Source organism: Dromaius novaehollandiae, chromosome Z, assembly GCF_036370855.1.
Source record: "Dromaius novaehollandiae isolate bDroNov1 chromosome Z, bDroNov1.hap1, whole genome shotgun sequence".
Classification (NCBI taxonomy): Eukaryota; Metazoa; Chordata; class Aves; order Casuariiformes; family Dromaiidae; genus Dromaius; species Dromaius novaehollandiae.
In genome coordinates, this window is record NC_088132.1 from 44,512,591 (window position 1) to 44,531,629 (window position 19,039).

At 37.1% G+C, this 19,039-nt stretch overlaps 1 protein-coding gene across 2 annotated transcripts in view; it reads left to right on the forward strand.

The window, feature by feature from the left end:
* LOC112995245 (F-box/LRR-repeat protein 17-like) overlaps positions 1-19,039 on the forward strand; it is a 303,486-nt gene that overhangs the window by 270,840 nt on the left and 13,607 nt on the right. Inside the window, exon 8 of one of the 2 annotated variants that reach the window (XM_064502864.1) lies at positions 14,445-14,587. The exons of the other annotated variant lie outside the window; for it this stretch is intronic. Coding sequence (XP_064358934.1) covers positions 14,445-14,587 — 143 coding nt within the window. The remainder of the gene's footprint in view (positions 1-14,444; positions 14,588-19,039) is intronic. 2 annotated transcript variants of the gene reach the window in all.

The following is a 19,039-nucleotide window of genomic DNA, read 5'->3' on the forward strand; positions in this document are numbered from 1 at the left end:
TTGTCCTTCCCTGATTGTATAGATGTGTTGCAGCACATGCAGTATGTAACTTCATGCTGGGATCTGGGACCTAAGCAACAATAGGCACAATAGGAAACATTCAGAACAGTCTGTCAACCACGGCATCCAATGTTATTGTCTTTTTTGGTCATGTCGAAGGATCTAAAAGATACTTGCAGTAGTATGCTAAAGCTTAACAGCAATTTTAAGAAAAGCAGTATATCCATTCCAAAATTCATCGAAGTAAATAACTATTTCTTGATTATGTATAAAATTACATGTTGCTTTCTAATTTTACTTGTAGTGAAGATGTGGCATAGGATACTGATTGATGGCATTTTAAAATACATTGTGTCAAATATATGTATGATTCTATTATGTATTAGTGCACCTCTGAAAGGTTAATCTGTACCTTGAATTAACAATGTGAACCCTTTCCATGCAAAAGTCCATGGGCGCCTAGTCCCCTTCAGCTCTCCTTGACAGAAGGAGATCTGATGATTACTGCAAAGCCTGTAACAGCAAATGGTATTCCCAGAGCTGTCTTGGATGCTCATGTACAAATGTACTTTGGCACAATTAGATAAGGAGTCCACACAAGCTAAGGCTGTAAAATAGATATTACTACTGCCTAGATCTGTATCATCCTGCCACCCACTCCTATGCTACTTGATTTTCTACCATCAGAGGTGGAATTGAAACAATACCCTATTGTTCCTGCTGTACTTAAGCTACGTGTATGCCTCCTGGGGATCACGCTGGCTGATGACAGTAACAAATTTTATGTCTTCAAAGAATGTTGCTGGTGGTCAGACTCAGTTCAGGGAGAAGCATTATGTTGTCTCATAGCTATAGCTGTCTGAATGCTTTTGAAGTGATACACATCATCTATTAAAAGCTGTAGGTCTTTAGAGGAACTTTCTAAATAAAATAGCCGTGTTAATGTTAGTTTCATAGAGAAAAATGAATTGTGGATTAAAGAAGACAAAGCTAGTGCACAAAGGTACCTTATCTTCCAGCTAAATAAGGAAGAAATCCTTAAGAGAAGTAATAAACAGAAAGATCAGTGATGGTGCATTTGAATCATCTTGTCCGAATCCTGCATTTTAGACTTCTTTTTAATGCTGTGGGAATACCGTAATTGTATCTCAGTCACATCACTTGGTAATGTCTACTGTTGCTGCTATTTTTTAGATTACTTTCCTAATATTAGCCTAAGTAGTTCTTTGATGTGTTTTAGACTAATTCTGGCTTTTCTATCATCATTTGAAGCCAAATAATTTCTTTCTCTTTATGGAATTCTTCAATCTCCCCTTATGAAAATAGTGGTTTTCAAACTGTGATCCTCAGGACTATAGGAAATAGCCAGACAAATTGGGTAATAAGGTTGCATGATGGTATATGAGATATGGTACAGAGACTTGGCAATGCAGTGGTTTGGTGGTTCAGATTTTTTTCAGCAGCTCACAACACAGCCAAGTCTTCACAGAGCTGCACAGGCAAGCAAAATGTCTTGATGCTAGGACTTTCTCAAGGTCCTACTGCAAACCACAGAGGTCTTAGTAGGTCCAGAACTGTTTATAGTGGGAAACATAATAAAGATGATGATATGTCAGGGAATATTATGTTAGGGCTGTAAGATTTTTAATACAGTTGTTAATTTTCTGTGTTATCATTTATTTACAGGTGTGCGTGTGTAGGGCTATACAACTATGCGTATATTTAAATGTGTAGGAAGTTTGTCTTGTTTTGCTTTTTTTATCTGCTTCATTCTTCTCTTCTTTCCTAATGCATTGTGTTGCATACAGTCATCTTCTATCCTGCCTAGCCCTTTCACACAGCTAGCTGCCTTTTTATAACATACTCCAGTGTCTTGAAGTCCACAGAAATCTCTTCATTCTGTTTCGTGCTGTTCTGTCAAACCTATGTTCTTATTTCCTAGGCCTACAACTTTACAAGATTAAGCAATGAATCTAACCCTTGTGCATGAATCTCATTTTTCCAGTCTTCCTATATCATTTTACAAGAAGACTAAGTAACAAGGACAGTAAATATGAACTGGCTGAGTTAGAAAAATAAATATGCAATACTTCATGAAAAATAACCTCTACTCCTGAGACTGGAGAGCAGTAAATATTGTGTCAATATCTTAAAGAGGCGTTGGATATGTTCCTAGGAATTAAAAAACACTTAGCCCACAGATGTTTCTTGACGTGTACAAATGATCTGTCTGGTATAGCACCTCATACTCTGTATTGTGATGGGTTTTGTGCTTTTATTGCCGGCTACTTTTTTTTTAATTTTGGTAAGCAGTCAAATAGCTACCTTCCTGTTGAGTACTGAAGTTATATAGCAGCAGTTTTTCAATAAAATCTACAATTTCCAATAGCCATCTTCTTCCATTTTGGGATTTTATACTTAAAATTTCATTTTTGTAAGTATCTTTTAACTTCTATTTAGTATTTATTTGGCTCCTTTATCTCCATTAAATTCAGTTTTATATGCCAAAAGAAGTATCCATTGCATTCTGTTCAATGCTAAGCTCATAGAAACTTAAGAGCTATTCTACTGAATTGTGTTTTAGGCAGTCATTATTTTCTTTTCACTATCAGCCTGTTTGAAATACTTAATGGAAGTACATATTTCAGAAGTAACATGTTATCATGCAGTTATTAGATATTTTCCTGCCTGAAGTTTTCTCTTTAGTCTTTTGGGGGTGACAAATTTCACACTCCCCCTTTTTGCAAGGGCAAATGACAATTCTCTTGTTCGTCAGTTAGGGGCCCCCGATTTCAACATTTTCCCGCAATGGCAGAGTGAGTGTAGACCTCTGTCAAGAGATGTCACCCGTTATCTCAGGAAGTGTTTGCAGACCACCAAGAAGCCTTTTCACAGTAAGTCAGCATTTATTAATCAGAAGAATACAGTAGCTAGAGTCCTTTGCTGAGAAGGACAAAGCTAAATTCACAAAAGGGTTATGTTCCCACATCATTTAGGATTTACTTTCTGTCATTCTCCAAAGCAGCGCGCTCTCATTTTGGCTGATCCCATAATTAAACAGACTATATGGTTAAATTCCCTTTGCTAGGAAAGCATCCCAGCCACTCTGTCTCTACCCACTCTGTTACAACCCCATGTGACTGAGAGGTAGCAAAAATTTTTCTTTATTGAAAATCAGTATCTCAACATCCTTATGTTTATTGCATCTGTAAACTTTGGACTTTCCAACCCAACTCATGCACCAAAATTTTGGAATAATAAGTGATAATTGGATAATCAGTGATTTTTTTTTTCCCCTAGCTTCTGCCAGTTTATTATCCCAGAAAGTTCCAGCAAAACACTGAGTGAACTTTGCATCTGGTCTGTATGAGATGTTCTGCATTCTGTGACTGCCCCTGTAGCCACTGAAGTACTCTGTGATTCAGCCTTTTCAAAGCATTTACTAAAATTCATCAGCAGTGCATACATCAGTTCTCCAAATCATGCCAATTTTTGGTAAAGGTAGTTTCTTTCATACCCCTCTTAGTTGCTGGATTGCATATACTTCAGATCGTTCACAACCTCTGTTTTAACCCCGTCTAGATCTGGATTTTCGCTATCATCATTAGTGCTTGTCACTTCTGAATGCTGCTAAGCTCCTGGACTCAGTAACAGCTAGAAATAACAGCTTTCATAGCTTAGTTACATGTTGCTTAAATAAACCCAAATCCTATTACCTGTTTTGAAAGGATTGTATTTCACTTTCCTTGTATATCTCTTGTTCTTATTTTATAAAGTTCAGGTAATTTTTGTTATTTTTGTTGCCCTGAAACAAAAATGTTTTCATCTTTAGATTGGGAAAGGAAGCAGTTATCTTTAGACTACAGCATTTCTTCTCAATGCTATGTAGTCCTTTTTGAGCCTCTCCTGATATGAAAATATTTACATATTTCTTGTCCACAGAGCCAGTCATCTCATTATAAGAAGGCAATCAGGTAGGTCAGGGTTGTTTTGTCTTTGATAGACTTGTGCTAGCTGTTCCCAGTCATCTTTTTGTCCTTCTTATGTGGCTTCCAGGAGAATTAGCTCTATAATATAACCAGGGATTGAAGGCTTACTGTTTTTTAGTCCTGTGGATCCTCCTCCTTGACCTTCTTGAAGATGGCCATGGCATTTGTCTTTTTCCAGTCATTGGGAACATCTCCCAGTGGCCTTGATCTTTCAAAGATGATAGAGAGTGGCCTTGCAGTGACATCAACCAGCTCCATCAGCACCTTCAGATGCATCCCGTGTGGTCCCAGGGACTTGCGTGTGTCCTGTCTGCTAACCTGATCTACTACTACTTACTAATACTTTGCTCCCCACCCCCAAAATCTGCCATTATACAAAGGGAGCTGAGAGGGCTGAGAAGAGACCTTGCTGGCAAAGCAGACATTGAATACCATTTTCGTAGTCCTTTGTCAGTAGGTCCCCTACCATGTTCAACAGCCAGGCCACATTTTCCCTAATCTTCCTCTTGCTGCCAGCCTATGCATAGAAGCCTTTCTTGTTGACAAGAGAGGCTATCCCATTTAAATTACTTAGTCTTCCATTTGCTCTCAGAATATGTCTGTGACAATGACAGACATTACTTGTATGCCAAATCAAGTAAGGAAAACGAGGTATGTTTTTGTGCCCTTGAGCAAATGACAACACAGCCAATCTAGTTTGACTAGCTTGGTCCACAGGGAACGTTATTGTCTTAAAACCATGGGTTTAAAACCAGCAGCTATTATCACTTTCATAATCCATCTATTACCTGGTTCTTATTCATTTATGTTTTCATATGAGGTCTGTGCTGAGGACAGAACCAAACGTGCCACATGCCTTTCAGTTTTCTGTCCTAGTATCTTTTTTGCATCCTCATATTGAAGATTTCTGAGTTCTCTTCTGCACTGGTGGAGTTTATTTAGAATACAGAAGTATTTAGCAGTAATTCAGTGTTATCAACATTGAAATTCCATCTTCGGAGTCTTCTATAAAATACCATGAACCATTTTGTATTTTATAATGCTGTAGCTTAGCTTTGTTCCTAATATGGACTTCTAGTAAAACAGCTGTTTACTGTTGATGTTAAAGATGACTGTTAAAGATCACTGGTTGTTTCTGCCATTTTTATGTAGAGTTTTACTTTATTGTAGGACAACAGGTAGTTTTCTGAACAGTCTTTGTACAGCTGTACTATTTTTTGCATGTCTTTCATCAGGGGAAAATCTGGCCAAATACACAAGATAAAAAAGTAAAGAGAGCACCAAGGTTAATTTTATTTGGGAACTCATAGCCCTGTAATCCCCTTGTGTTTCCAGGGGTTTCAACTGTAGGATAAATACGGAGCAGCTGCCCATTCTGTACGTACCAGCTAACAAAGTTGGCGTGGAAGACAGCAGTGCATGCTCCACCAGCTTAATGGTAACCGTGCTATTTGCTCCAGCAGATCTGTTGTTGACTGCTGCGTAAGAGCCTCATGCCAGTCGAATGAGCTCAGGGGGACTCAGCCCCGTGCACAGCCCCTCGTCCTCAAAAGCCCTCAGGATTGTGCGGTACAATATAGTCCGCTACAAACATGTCACAAAAGGCGACGTGTAGTGCTTGCTGATTGTTAGATGGTCTTTCCCCAGAGCACTTGCAATTTTATTTTACGCTCAAAAATTTTATCTGCAAGAGACATAAAAGTAATTGGTAGATGTTTACCTGGTCTCTCTCTTCTTTCCTCTCAGAGGCATTAGTTCTGTTCAGTTCCTTGGGACTTTTCTTGTCTCCGAGGATTTTCTGAAGGCTGCTTTAGGTAATCAATACTTTAAATAATGAGATTTTATTTTCAAAAAGGAAGCCAGAAATACATTGCTTTAAAAGGTATAAATGTTATCTCTTTCAAGCAGATTTTTAGTCAAAATTACTCTAGTAGCACTAGTTGAGTGGTTTGCCACCAAGTTTCCAAATAAAGGTTAAAGTATGCATTCAGATAGGGAGGATTTAACCAGATTTGCTAAACTCTTGGAGAAAACAGGCTTGCTCAAGGGATACAGTCTGACTCCTTCTCATTTCCTTGAGGCATTTTATTAGATTGGTTTCCCAGTGTGGTCATGCCCCTATATCTTTCTGCATTTTATTGCAGTCCCATACTTCATTCTCAAGAAATGTTGCCCATAGCCACATATGCACAAAGGTATAACAATAAAATTATCACTGGAGACCTCAAGCAGCCTGAGGCAGGTAAAGCCAATAGAAAAAACAAAATACTCCAAGTTTGTTAAAATGCAGGCTTGCCATCCAGAGAGATGATACAGCATTGCATTGGGGAAATATTTCAGACTGAGCAACTCTTTCCCTAACATATTTTAAGACTTACAAAAGCTTAAATATTTACCTCACTACATCCCTATCTAGGTACTGTAATCTGTGAACACTTGCTAAATGTTAAAATATCACTACTGTAAAATATTAAAAACAACACTAACAGTCTCCCTGTTGCAGCATTCCATACTGGGGGGAGAAGGACTTAATTGCTTCCGTGTTTCACTGTTTTAGTTATTACAGGGATGTAAGTGCTGTAAGGGAAACTAGTTGAGGAATTAAGGTTGACATTTGATTATAAGAACAGTGAACTTCATGGTTACTTCCTATATTTATGTATTTACTTTTATTTCAAGGGATCTGCTCATACACTTAAAATCAAAAATGTATTTAAGTGCCTCATTGTAAATACGATTGGCCAAGTTCCCTGGTAGGAAGCCAGTTCTTGTTCAAATTCTGTCTCTCGCTTTACTATTTCATGGTGCCACTGAAATATAGCTGTTATGTGAGGTCATGATTATACAAGAAGGAAATATATGTCATATTGCTTGTCAGATGGAGGAGCAAAAGCTTGAAGAGAATTGGAGTCTTGACTGGGAAACCAGCACAGAGTGAAATTTTGAAGTGATACACCCTTGATAGCCTTTATTTCTTAGCAGATGGGCTACTGTGTTTAATGCATAATTTATATCAGTAGATGCTGAACAAACATTTATTTAGTCATAGACATAGCTTTAAAAATGTGAGACAGGAGTAAGGGAAATGTTTATTGTCAAAAGCTGTATCATCCAGTGTTTTATACGTACGGTTTTCATTTAAGGCATAAACGATGCGAGTTGTGAGCTATAATTCTTTTGTGCTGGATGACTAAAGTAGCAGACAACTCGAACAGCAGTTCCTTCAGCCACTGTCTGTAGTAACAACAGTAAAATGATTTTTGACTCATTGATACGGGATTAGGCACATGTATCCTGTGTGTCTGTACATAGAAGGGATTAGCCAAGCTGCAACACCTCATGTGATTTGCATGGCAGATAGCCATCATCCTCATTGATGCAGGAGATGACCACAAATCCTGTTGAAGTATGCCAGACTCTTAGTACTGCATGGGCAAACTCATCGAGCTTTTGCTTATGCCATCCAGGTTTGCTCTGAGGAATAGAATTCTGTTGCCCTCTTCTTCAAGCAAAGTGTTAAATCGATGAAAAATTTTCTAGAGAGAAGATTTTATGTGTATTTAGAGCTTAAGATGCAGAAAATAAAATGAAGGACATTCCTGAGTAGGTAATTGTAAAGGAAAGTCCTTTTCGTGTATAAGCAATTTTTATGTTAAAGAAGTATTCAATGCTTAATCTATTGTATAGCATAGTGGGTATTAGTTACATAAGTTAATGTTTTAGTTTTAATTCTTAAATACAGTAATATATTAAAATTAGCTGGTAGTACATTATCTCTATATTCAACTGTGTATTTCACAATCAAGCAGTGTTCATTTCCAGTTGCAGGCTAATTTATTAATATTTTTCCACAAATTATTGGAAACGGAACATCGAACTAATTTTATGCCTGCTATAGCTTTATTGCTTTCACACGTTTATAACTTATCTGCGTCATTTACTTCTTTCTCTTTTTTTCTAATTTAATGGAATAATATAAATGAAAGGTGGAAAAGACCTTTTAAATTGTCTTGTTCAGTCTTTCTCATACAACGTATTCCTTGTGGTCTCTCTGGAGCTTTGTCCACTCATATGTTAAATAACTCAAGCAGAGGAACTTCCACCAACAGAAGGAAAATATTTCACAGTCCACTAGGTCTAGCTGTTACAGCATTTTCTTAATATCTCGTTCTATAGTTTTCTTTGTTAATTTTCTTTTCTTTTCTTTTTTTTTTTTTACATCTGCTTATTTTCATTTTAACTCTCTCATAAAATTCCTCACTATTCTTTATCCATAAGACTCTTCAGTACTTAGTAGATGGTTATCATAGCCACCTTAATAGCTTTTAGCTATACAATAAATAAAAGATAATGGCAAGTTCCATAAGAAAGCTATTACTTGGTAATACTCGGTGGACTGATTGATTTATACTTGACCTTAGAGAGTTTAGAAATTTTAAATTCTAATTCTTGCACATTTAGATGCTTTTGTCATCTAAATAAACAAACGCTAGATTGTTTTTTGAGTAAATGCATATACATGTATAATGCCATGGTGTCTGGGTGATGACAGTCATAATCAACTTTTAAAAACCTTTCTCTCCAGCCCTTACTAAAGGCTGACCGAATGAAGTGCCTTTTGCATATGCAGTCTGTTAGATGATGATAGGAGACGAACAGCAACACAACTCAATTTCACAGAGGTTCATTTGCAGTTAAATTGAATGAGGTTTTACTGATTTAGGAAAGTTCTCTATTGTGTAGTAGATGCATGTCAGTAAAAATGTTGTTTAATTGGATATAATTCTGCTTGATATAGTAGACTTTTAAACAATCGTATATTGTAAAAATTAGGCAAAACCTGTTTGTTTTTTTCCAGATGTAAAAATAGGTTGAAATTAAGGTTGGGCCAGATATCAGCTGTTCATACCAAAAAGACCATATGTTATATTTTCTGTTGTAATGATGTCATACTTGGGAATGGTCATGACTTGGTCAAATTATAAATGGCAGATTACTGATAATTTTTTTTAATAGATTAGTGTAATATCTGTTCCTGTTTTTTTAGTAAATATGCAAAATCAAGGAGGAAAGCCTTAAGGCCTACACTGCCAAATACAGTTTCCCAAAAAGATCCTGCAAAATAAATATGGTACTTTAATCCCCCTGGTTTTGTTAGATGGGTGAGCTCAGTGCCTGACACATCAAGTCCTGGAGTAGTTAACCAGCATGACGTTTTCATTGCGACCATTGCTTTCACAGTTTGCACACAGTTAAGTGGAGACCTTTCCCCTTCACCTAAGCGAGTCATTTCTGTCTGATATATCCATTGAATTACAGCTTAACTAAATCGAGTTTTAAAAAATCCAGTTAGAATACTATATGTTTCTGACGTTCGTGCGCTAAGGGCAAGATTTGTCTGATTTTTCTGACTATACCAGTTGGTCATCTGAAAGATATTACCTCAGCCTGCAAATCTTGTCCTGTATATGTCCCTTCGCTATCCCAGGCATAACAAAGTACCGCTGAAACTGAAAAACATTTTTGCTTAATACAGCTCAAGGCTGTGCAGGTGATTTTCCAATTCCAGTCAGAGACGGACATTATGCTTTATCTTCTGCTGTACAGGAGCCACACATCAGTTGACTTCCACTCTAACCAACCTGGCTCTGAAAAAAAGAAATCTGAAAATCTGTTTTGTTGAAATAAATGAGAGTATAGAAAAAAAGTGAAAAGAACTGGATGCACTGTTAAATATGCACATACAGAGATTTTATGTTGAAGCTAGCATCTTTAAACTGTGTGGTGGATTCCTGTGTGCCCACCTCTACTTACTTTCAGTGTGTGGTGTTTTTCTGTTACTGTAGTATAATTTTGTTACTCACTGTGTTTTAAGCCTGATTGTCATTAGTAATGAAACGCATCTTTGAGTCTTCTTTGCTGCTGGTTGTGCTAAAAGTTCCCAAGACACGGAGTCCAAACTAGTGTGCGAGACTCTTGCTATCTGTTTCCTTGCTCGGGAACTGCCTGGCGTGCTGAGAGTAGCCCTGTGTTCTGTTGATTGTGGGCAAATGCAGACAGAGAGGGAAGAAAAGCTGTTGAGCAATGCAAATGTTTTTCAAGCTGAAACTTGTGGCTTAAAGTATTTTGTTCATACAAGCAGAAGAACTGTGTGTACCCAAGACTCCTAAAGGAAGTCAAGGATGAAATAGCTGAGCTCCTAACCACTCCGTGTAATCTCTTGCTTAAAACTGCTTTGGTAGCACAGGTTGGCAGAGGTATTTCAAAAAAAAGTTCCAAGGAAGAGCTGGAAAATATTAACCAATAAACCTGACATCTGTATAAGGCAAGTTAGTATAATAAGGAATAGAATTAGTGGACACGTGGGTAAACATAATCTATAGGGAGGAGTTGCTGCAGCTTTCATCAAGGGAAGTTGTGCTTTGCAACCGTATCCGCGTATTTTGAAGAAGTTGGCAAGGAATAAGGAAGACCTGGCTAATGCAGTCTTTGGAGATTTCCAGAAAACATTTGAAAAGGAGCAGGAACAGGAAGGTAGTTGAACTGAGAGACTCCTCGCTGCAGGGTGTTGTGGAGCCTAAAGGATTTTGTGGACTCTAAGGGTGATTAGATGGACTCATGGAAGTGCAGAGACATCATCCCAGGTTCACAAAGTCCCTGACCATAACTTTTTGCATGTGGGGAAAATGTTCTGGGAGAGTAACATTGCATTTTTAACGTGCTGTCGTGGTCTCTCCTTGGCCTCCACTGTTGGCGCTGTCAGAGACTGAGCAGTGGATCTTTCTTCTGCCCGAGTACCGCTGGGAGGATGCAGCTGCACACATTGAAATTTTCGGAAAGTATTGGTGTTTTAAAGTGACACACGCTCCAGAAATGCATGCTTGTTACATGAGTTGTAATATGTGAATGCAGCGTAATGTCGTAATGTTTTGAATGCAGTGTTGTCAAAAAGTTTGGTTTTCCAGAAAGATGGCTGCTAATCTTGGGACAGAGTTGCAAACTATGGAGTAAATCTGTTATTTTCTACTAGGGCGTTGCAAAATATAACAGCCTTCAGTCTGTAATACAGTAATTGATTTTCAGCATGCTCTATAATTAAATTTAAAAACTTTGACAATTGCTCTTATTTATCAAATAATGCTCATGTATTTAATATTGCTGAACAGAAAATCAAATATATGCCGATGACATCTGGGGGCTATGTAGCAACACGAAGAATAGAGACAGTGCTGAAGACGGAGGAAGGGCCAGCTAAAAAAACAGTACTATCTCTTCAGTAGTCCCTAACCTAAAATATATCCCAGGCATGGTTGAGAAATAGCTGGTATTAGACACACAGATCAATTACAGCATGAAATTTCATCCAATTATTTTCATATACAGTAATGTGAAGCACAGGTGAAGACATCAGATTAGCAATTGTCTGGAAAGTTTTGAACTTCTGAACTGTAAAATGTGTTCACTTAAACACCCAAAATTTCACAGGTGGCATTTTTGGTTTTCCATTCCAGTGTATCATATTGATATGTAATAGCCAAAAGTTTTTTTATTTTGTTTAGTATTGTTCCAGTAAGTATTGATACTTCTACCAAAAATGTGCTGGCTGTTTCATGAAATGATTAAATTATGTGTACTGGCTAACCTGATATCTGGCAGGGTATAGTAATGATAATGTAGTCTAAAAATCATACATATACACTTTGATTTGTGGAAACTTAATTATTTCTAAATCCCAGCGATGTTATTTTTTGCTCTTTTAATCAGACGAATAGCACTAATAACTGGCTGGTTAAAGTATAAGAGCTGTTATTCAATAATTATTCTGTAATTATTTCAATAATTATTAAGCCCCTTTTCCATTGTGCAAAAGAGAAATGTTTTTATATATAAAAAAATCCATGAAACTTAACAGAGATTTAAATTTCTTGAGTAAGACTTTAATTTACTCCAAAAATGCCAAAATAGAGTAACATTTCAACTGACAAATTACACATCTGTTTTAAATTGTTTTTCTATTGTCATGAAATGTTTTACTATAAGTGAATAAGAAAGAGAATCCTTTATTGTTTGAGTTGAGTTTGAGTTGAGTTTGACTTGAGTTTGTCTATATGAAAATACCTGCAGGAAACTTCATGCTTTAGGCCATCTTTTTGCCTGAATCAAGGCAGCTTCTTGGACTAACGATTCTCAGGTTATATTTTAGACTTGGGGTATCTGCACACAGTATAGCAGCAGCCTTTCTTGGTCTTCGAACAATACCATTCCCAACTTCCCTCTCTAATCTAGGTGTTGGGAGGGAGGTCTCAGATCTTATATGTCCAATTTCATGTAACAACTGTACAAGGAGAATTCCTCACCCAGGTGATGACACCTTATGTAGTCCAGTAATAGCATTCTCTGCTGATTTTTCTTCTATTTATAAGTCTATGAAACAGCAAAAAGGGGTGGGTTTTTCTCCTTTTTAAGTAAAAAATGTTGTTATAAGTTTACACCAACTAGCAAAAATATTCAAAGACAAACAGTACTTGTGATGGTTTAATTGATAATATGCTAATTTAATGGTTGACTTCAGTATTCCTGTACTGCTTCAAACCAGTCTGTAACATCTTGCACAGTTATAATAATCTCTGATTGCTAGAGCTTTTATTGCAAAATATATCAGTTTCTCGTTCTTTCTTTTCATGATTTTTATAAAAATGATATATTAAAGGGCTCTGTGAAAAGTACAAAGTTTAAGTTCTCTTATCCATACATGTACATATTTACAAAATTAGGTTTTGTTTTCTAGGGATGTATTCAGGAGAGAACAGAGTTGGTAGTGTCCTACAAAAATCAATGAAACCATAAAGAAAGTACGTAGATGATTATATCATAAGTTCATTGTGTCAGTTACAGAATTAAATTATCATTGCCCTTTTTGGTGAACTGCTGCCAGGGGGGGGAAAAAAAAAAAAAAAGGGGAAAAAAAAAAAAAACAATGTTCCAACGCAAATTCTACAGCTTTTGAGAATGTATTTGGCCTTTTTGGTCTGATTTTGATTACAAGTCCAGTCCACCTGAATATTTATAAATTGACAAATTGTCCTCAGTGCTGACTGCTCTCAGTCTCAGTCTCTGCAGAACCACTGTGTGGTCAGATGAGTTCTTGTCTTTCTCTCTGCTCCTAGCTCTCAGTTATACCTTGAGAAGCTAAGATTGATATCTGGCATATCAAGAGCTGGTACCAGCTCTTCATAACTCCTTATTTCTTTCTGACAGATGGTTCTGTAGTATGAACAGAACAGGCCCACAACTGCTGAAAAATCACCCCTTTAAAGACCATAGATACTTGCATTATTTGGGCTAAGTCACTTCTTCATCTTTTTCAGCAACTGCATTATAACTAGAGTAAAAAAACTGTAAACATCGTACCCCTTGGCTGCATCCAGATGGCTGACTTCCACACTGGAAGCCTTGGACTTTTTTCTTAAGCTGAGCTTTTAGGTGCTGAAGGCTTCTGCTCCTTTCAGTTAATAAATGCTAACTTGAAGGTCTCCTGTCCCATATTTCCTGAAAAATGTTTAAGTCCATGGTAACCAGGTTGCTAGTCATCTCATCCATTTTTGTCATTCCAGACTAGCCATGTCATGACAAAGCCTTTGGAAGTAGTTCAGATACGTCGTGGTTTCTCCTCTCTCTACCATTTTTCAGTCCTTTCAGGGAACTTCCAGATGTTCTTTCTGTTCTGTTTATGAAGGTTAAAGTTTTTGTTTTAATTCTTCCTGAGCACTTTATTTTTTTGTTTTTATTAGAAGAGTGTTCCTGGGAAAAAAAAAAAGTGAGGCATATGGTTGTTATTACATCATCAACATGAACAATGGGAAACGAATGCAATTTTAGAATATAGTTACAAAATGCATGACATAAGATACCTGCAGGGTTTTCTAATACCATTTGTTTTATTGACAGAGAAAACGCTGTTATTCTGTGCTGTCTTTGTAATATTCTTTATTGCAAAAAAAAGGGTTAGTAGTGTAAAATCAGCTATTTTCTCTGAAGAGTGAGGTAGAACTGTTTTTATTCTGTAGTTATTTCATCAATGGACTGATGCTTCTGAAAAAAAATTAAAAGATTCTTATAGAATATGTCTGCTAACTGAAGGGCCTTATATCTGTTTATCTTGGTTGATAGATAAATATATAGAAATATCTGTTTATATGTTTGTGTGTATCTGTGCACATACGTGTATTCCTAATTTGAAGAGTCAGAGCTATTCTACACTAATAAAATGCTGAAATAGAGATGTTTTACATGGTACAGGTTCATTCATCAGAAAGATGAAAGGCTACTCTTCCAGGAAACTTTTGAAAACTGCTACTCAGAATTTCATTTCGATATCATTTCATGTATACATTTAACTCAGTTTACCCATCAGCAGTATTGACCTGCATAGTTCATGTCTCTAATATTTTACAGCTCTGATAGCTATTGGACGATACAGCATGACAATAGAAACGGTGGATGTTGGATGGTGTAAAGAAATTACAGACCATGGAGCCACCCAAATTGCACAAAGCAGCAAGTCTCTCAGATACTTAGGGCTGATGAGGTGCGATCAGGTAAGCAGCTTTTGCATGAACTGGAATCTGCTTCTGAATGAGTATGAGAGTGCGCATGAGAGAGAGAAAGACTGACTTATATTTTCCTATACAAAGAAGTTTGGTGTTCACTGCTGTGGTAACTCCTTTTAGTGTACTGGGTTCACACGTTTAGCTAAAAAAGTACCTAGAGAACTAAAAAGAACATTATAAATTTTTGCTGACGCAGATTTCCGAAATACACCCGTAAGCTATTTGGACTGAGGTACTCATACCAGTAAAATCTGCCCTCTGAGGATTTCGACTATTTTTGCCTAAAAGTGGTTGGTTTGTCATATCATTACAATGACAGACTGCTTGTTTTTCAAAAAGGAAAGCAAAAAGAAACACAAGAATAATGAAACTGCTGCAGTGTTACTTATAGAGAGATTTTTCTATAGTTCTGTGCTCTTGCTCACATATGATGCTTTTGAAAACATGTTGGCATGGATTTGGATAAAACTATAATGCTAAAAAAAGAAAAAGTATTGAATTTCTTGTTATATAGCTTTCCCACTTGGAATATACTAAGAATGCCTGTAGGTTAATTTTGTTCTTTTCATTAAATATAATATTCTGTAAAGACTTCTGTTAAACAGAATACTAGTTTGTAACTTTATAGTTTGAAGGGAACTGAGTGTAAGTGATAACTTTCCCCTCAGCTGAGAGGTAGGCATATTAACTGCATAACATTTACGTTGGGGAGCCTTTGGGGAAAAAAAGAGATTTGGGATTAGCTTGTGTTAGAGCTAATGAGTTTCACATCAGGAAGTCCTCAGTCAAAATGTCAGTTTGGTCAGATGGCCTGAAAAGTAGGAACATTGATCAGAGAAAGGATAGACAAAAATTAACACATTCATATCTTATTTTTAGAGCCCCAATTAAAATATATAATCTTTAGCTGTATGAGTGTACTTATACTAGAAGTTCAACTATATTGAATTCATATTTTCTAGACTGAAGCTTTCCCCTCCCATTTTAGCTTGAATGAAAGCTCTTGAGTAATGTTAGGAATGATAGCACTGAATTTTACTAACCCCCAAAATTCTCTGAGCCTTTTTCTTTTTCCTTTTCAGTACTCTATCGCTATTCATCTCTGTATAAATATGAAAAAAAAAGTTTTGTTCTAGTTTAATTAAAGCCTGAAAAATATTGAAATATATGCCTTAAGACTCACAAATAATGAATATCTTAAATGGAACCTCTGTGTGTAGAGCCCCAGTTCATAGTCTGAGGAGGTTAATAGGTACAGGCTGATGGGTTTTGCGCATACGGATTTATCGTATACCTCTTTCCCAGGTCTGTTCTTTCTTCTGCCTCTTTCCATAAAGCTCATCACCCTTTAGGTCACATAGGAGAAAAACGTGATTCCTAGGATGTGGTTCAGTTGGTGACTTTGTTAAATCATTTTGAATACTACTGACGCTAAGTTGTACAGTATGAGTTAGCATTGTTTTCAGGATCGTTCCCACATGTTTGAGGGCTGTCTTCTCCTAGCTGTGTTCTAGTTTATCAGAAAATTCAACCCTTTAGGGTAATATACACCTAAGAGGAGATCTGCTACTCGTCTGAACCTAACCTCCTTACGTACTCAGCTACGTCTCTGACTGCCTGTGGGGAGGGTGCAAAGCAGGTCCGTCGTCTTGTACCTGGCAAATGAGGGAAAAGTTCCTGTCCCCAAATAAGAGAAATCAGCATATTTCCCAGCACTTTCATCCAAGCTGCGTAAACGGCAGTAGATTGCCTTCCTTCATAATTGTTGATTTCTATCCAGCTCCTAGATGAGGGTGTCTTTTAGCACTTTATCAAGTAGAAGAAAAGAGAACAAGACAATCCAGCACCACATCACCCTGTGCATAGGCATCTGGAATCATGTTTTCAACGATGTTTCAGTTCAGAGAAAAAAAGAGGTCTGGGGACAGGGCAGAAAGAGCTAAAAGTCACTGGTGGTTCAAAGCCCCCAGTCTCAAGCCTGCAAATACACCTGCAGGGACTGCTTCTTTTTCAGCCATTGTGAACCAAACCTCAGCGTCCAGGTTGTGATTCCCATCAGAAACATCTCTTCCAGGATGCAAAGTTCTGGTTGGATACAACCTGTAGAAACACAATTTGTTAGTCTAAGATGCTATATGATCAAAACCATTACCTTGCTTTTCTTGCAAAGCATCTGCTTTATAGAAGACAGTAAAAAAAAAAAAAAAAAAAAAAAAAAAAATCCAACTGGCAATGAACAAAAATTTCTAGCTCAGTCATAAAGTTAGAAATAGCATTTTGCAAACTCAGCTTTAGAAATTTTCCAGATTGAGGGGAGAGTAAGTGTGTTGGAAGAATTGCTCTGTCTGTTAAAGCCAACTCCACTTAATCTCCTAAACTTCAGTGTTTTGTAAGAGCCAATAGAAGAAAAGAGTGTATGACTCTCTTTGAATTGGACTAAGATTATGTTCTTAGAGAATGTTCAAAGGGTTACTTGACCTTGGGAATTAGATCTGACCCTGAATCACCTGATCAATTCTACATATATTTATTTTGTGGATTTAGCTAATGTCGTACAATCTACACAGATCTAATAAGTGCAATAATTTTATTGTGTCTTCAGTTGCTATAGAAAATCAATGACCTTGATGCTGAAAACAAGTTTTACTACCTCATCAGTTAAACTGTATGAACTGCAGTCTGTATTGCTATAATTGGTAGTTAATGTTTTCCTGGTTCTTTACAAAAGATTATACACCGTCTTTTGTGTTGTGAAACCCAGCTGAACTAAAAAAAAAAAAGAAATTACTTTCCAAGAAAGCTCCAGGGCAGGTAGAAAAGCAGTGTTGACTGTGTATGTGTGTGTGTATTCAAAGTATGGTGGCTAAACCTTGATAAGAAATGAATAAGTGCTGTAAAAGCAAACGCTGTAGTAACAGGACTACAACTGGGAACCATTTTCTTGTTTCTAAAGCTTTGACGGAAAAAATAGTTCCACAGAGAGAATGAACTAAGTATCCTTGACTTTTAAGAGTCAGCCAGATGATGCCAGCTCCTTTTTTCCATCGCAGAGAACAGAGGAATTACTCAACGAAATCGTGTCTTCAAGTGTCTCTCCCCGATATCATGCAGAACTAATTTTTTCCAGTGACTTCTCTATTTGGTTAAAAATGTCAGTGGCCAGCACATCATTAAAGAGAATTCTTGGGTGGTGCAAAAAGGGTTTATTTACATGCTTCTTTGACTGAAATTCTTGAATATTCTTGGAATATTCTCAGCTTGCAGTGAAGAGTTAGAAGATTTACCCCTTTTGACCAGCCTTCCTCTTCCAAGGCACTGATTGTTGTGCTTGTTCCAGGTAGCATTTATGCCTTTCTAGGAATTCCCAGGCATTAAAGGAGAAGTACTTAAATGCAAAGTTACATAAGGAACATATGTAAGGCGACTTCAAATGGTTACCACTAAAATACTCTTTATGACCCAGTCTCTTTGGAATTTCTTTGATATGCAGTTGACATAAATTAGAGACATCAAGCGTCCTCCCAAGAAAGATCAGAGAGGGTGTGAGCCTGGGTAAAGGCAGGCTTTGTTTTATTCCATTGATTATCTAAGTGCCTCTAGGCAGTGGCTTTCAGTGGATGCAGAGCATTATTGATCCACACCATGAAAATAATCAAATTATTCATTTCTCATCAAACTGCTGTTGCCATGACCTTTCTTTTTATCATGTTCCCTACTGTCTAACATGCACACCATAGCAGCAAAATGTTCCTTGCCTTAAAATAAATGTCTCTATGGTTATAAGTCTCATCAAATATGCCTACTTCACCATGAGATCATCATAATGAGAGCACATGTTTAAGTTGGAGGTTTTTTTAATAAGTGTTTTAACACTTAATATTCAACATTTAACATCATAATCACTGTTTAGTCAAATCCAGAAGAGAGTAAAGTCCAAGATCAGTAAATGTTTAAAGCCTTTCAGAACTACCACAGTGGAATTTTGCTTTACAATACATGTTTATGCTCAGATAGACAAAATCTAAATATTCTTCACAATGTAAAAATACTAGAGGTTTACTGAGATTTTTTTTTTCCTTCCCTAGCACCTCCATGGTTTAGGCAAATTTGGCTTGTGACGTGTTTTCCCTGCACTACGTAGCTGTAATGCCTGAGACCGGGAAAGAGCTCTGGATGAACTGATATTACTGGTGCAGGGCAGTGTGGACATACTGGCTCAGGTCCTGAAAGCAGCTTAGCTACCAGAGTACCGCACCTTGCCAAGCAAAATCATCAGTCAGCAAGGCTCATGAGATACAGTCATATGGATGTGCAATATAACTTACTGCTTCCATTTCCATGACTAGCTCAAGTAATGTTAGCTTGATGATCTCTACAGGGTCTTACATCGTACGGCATAGATACAGTGAGCTGAGTCCCATTAATTTTCAGTAACAGATC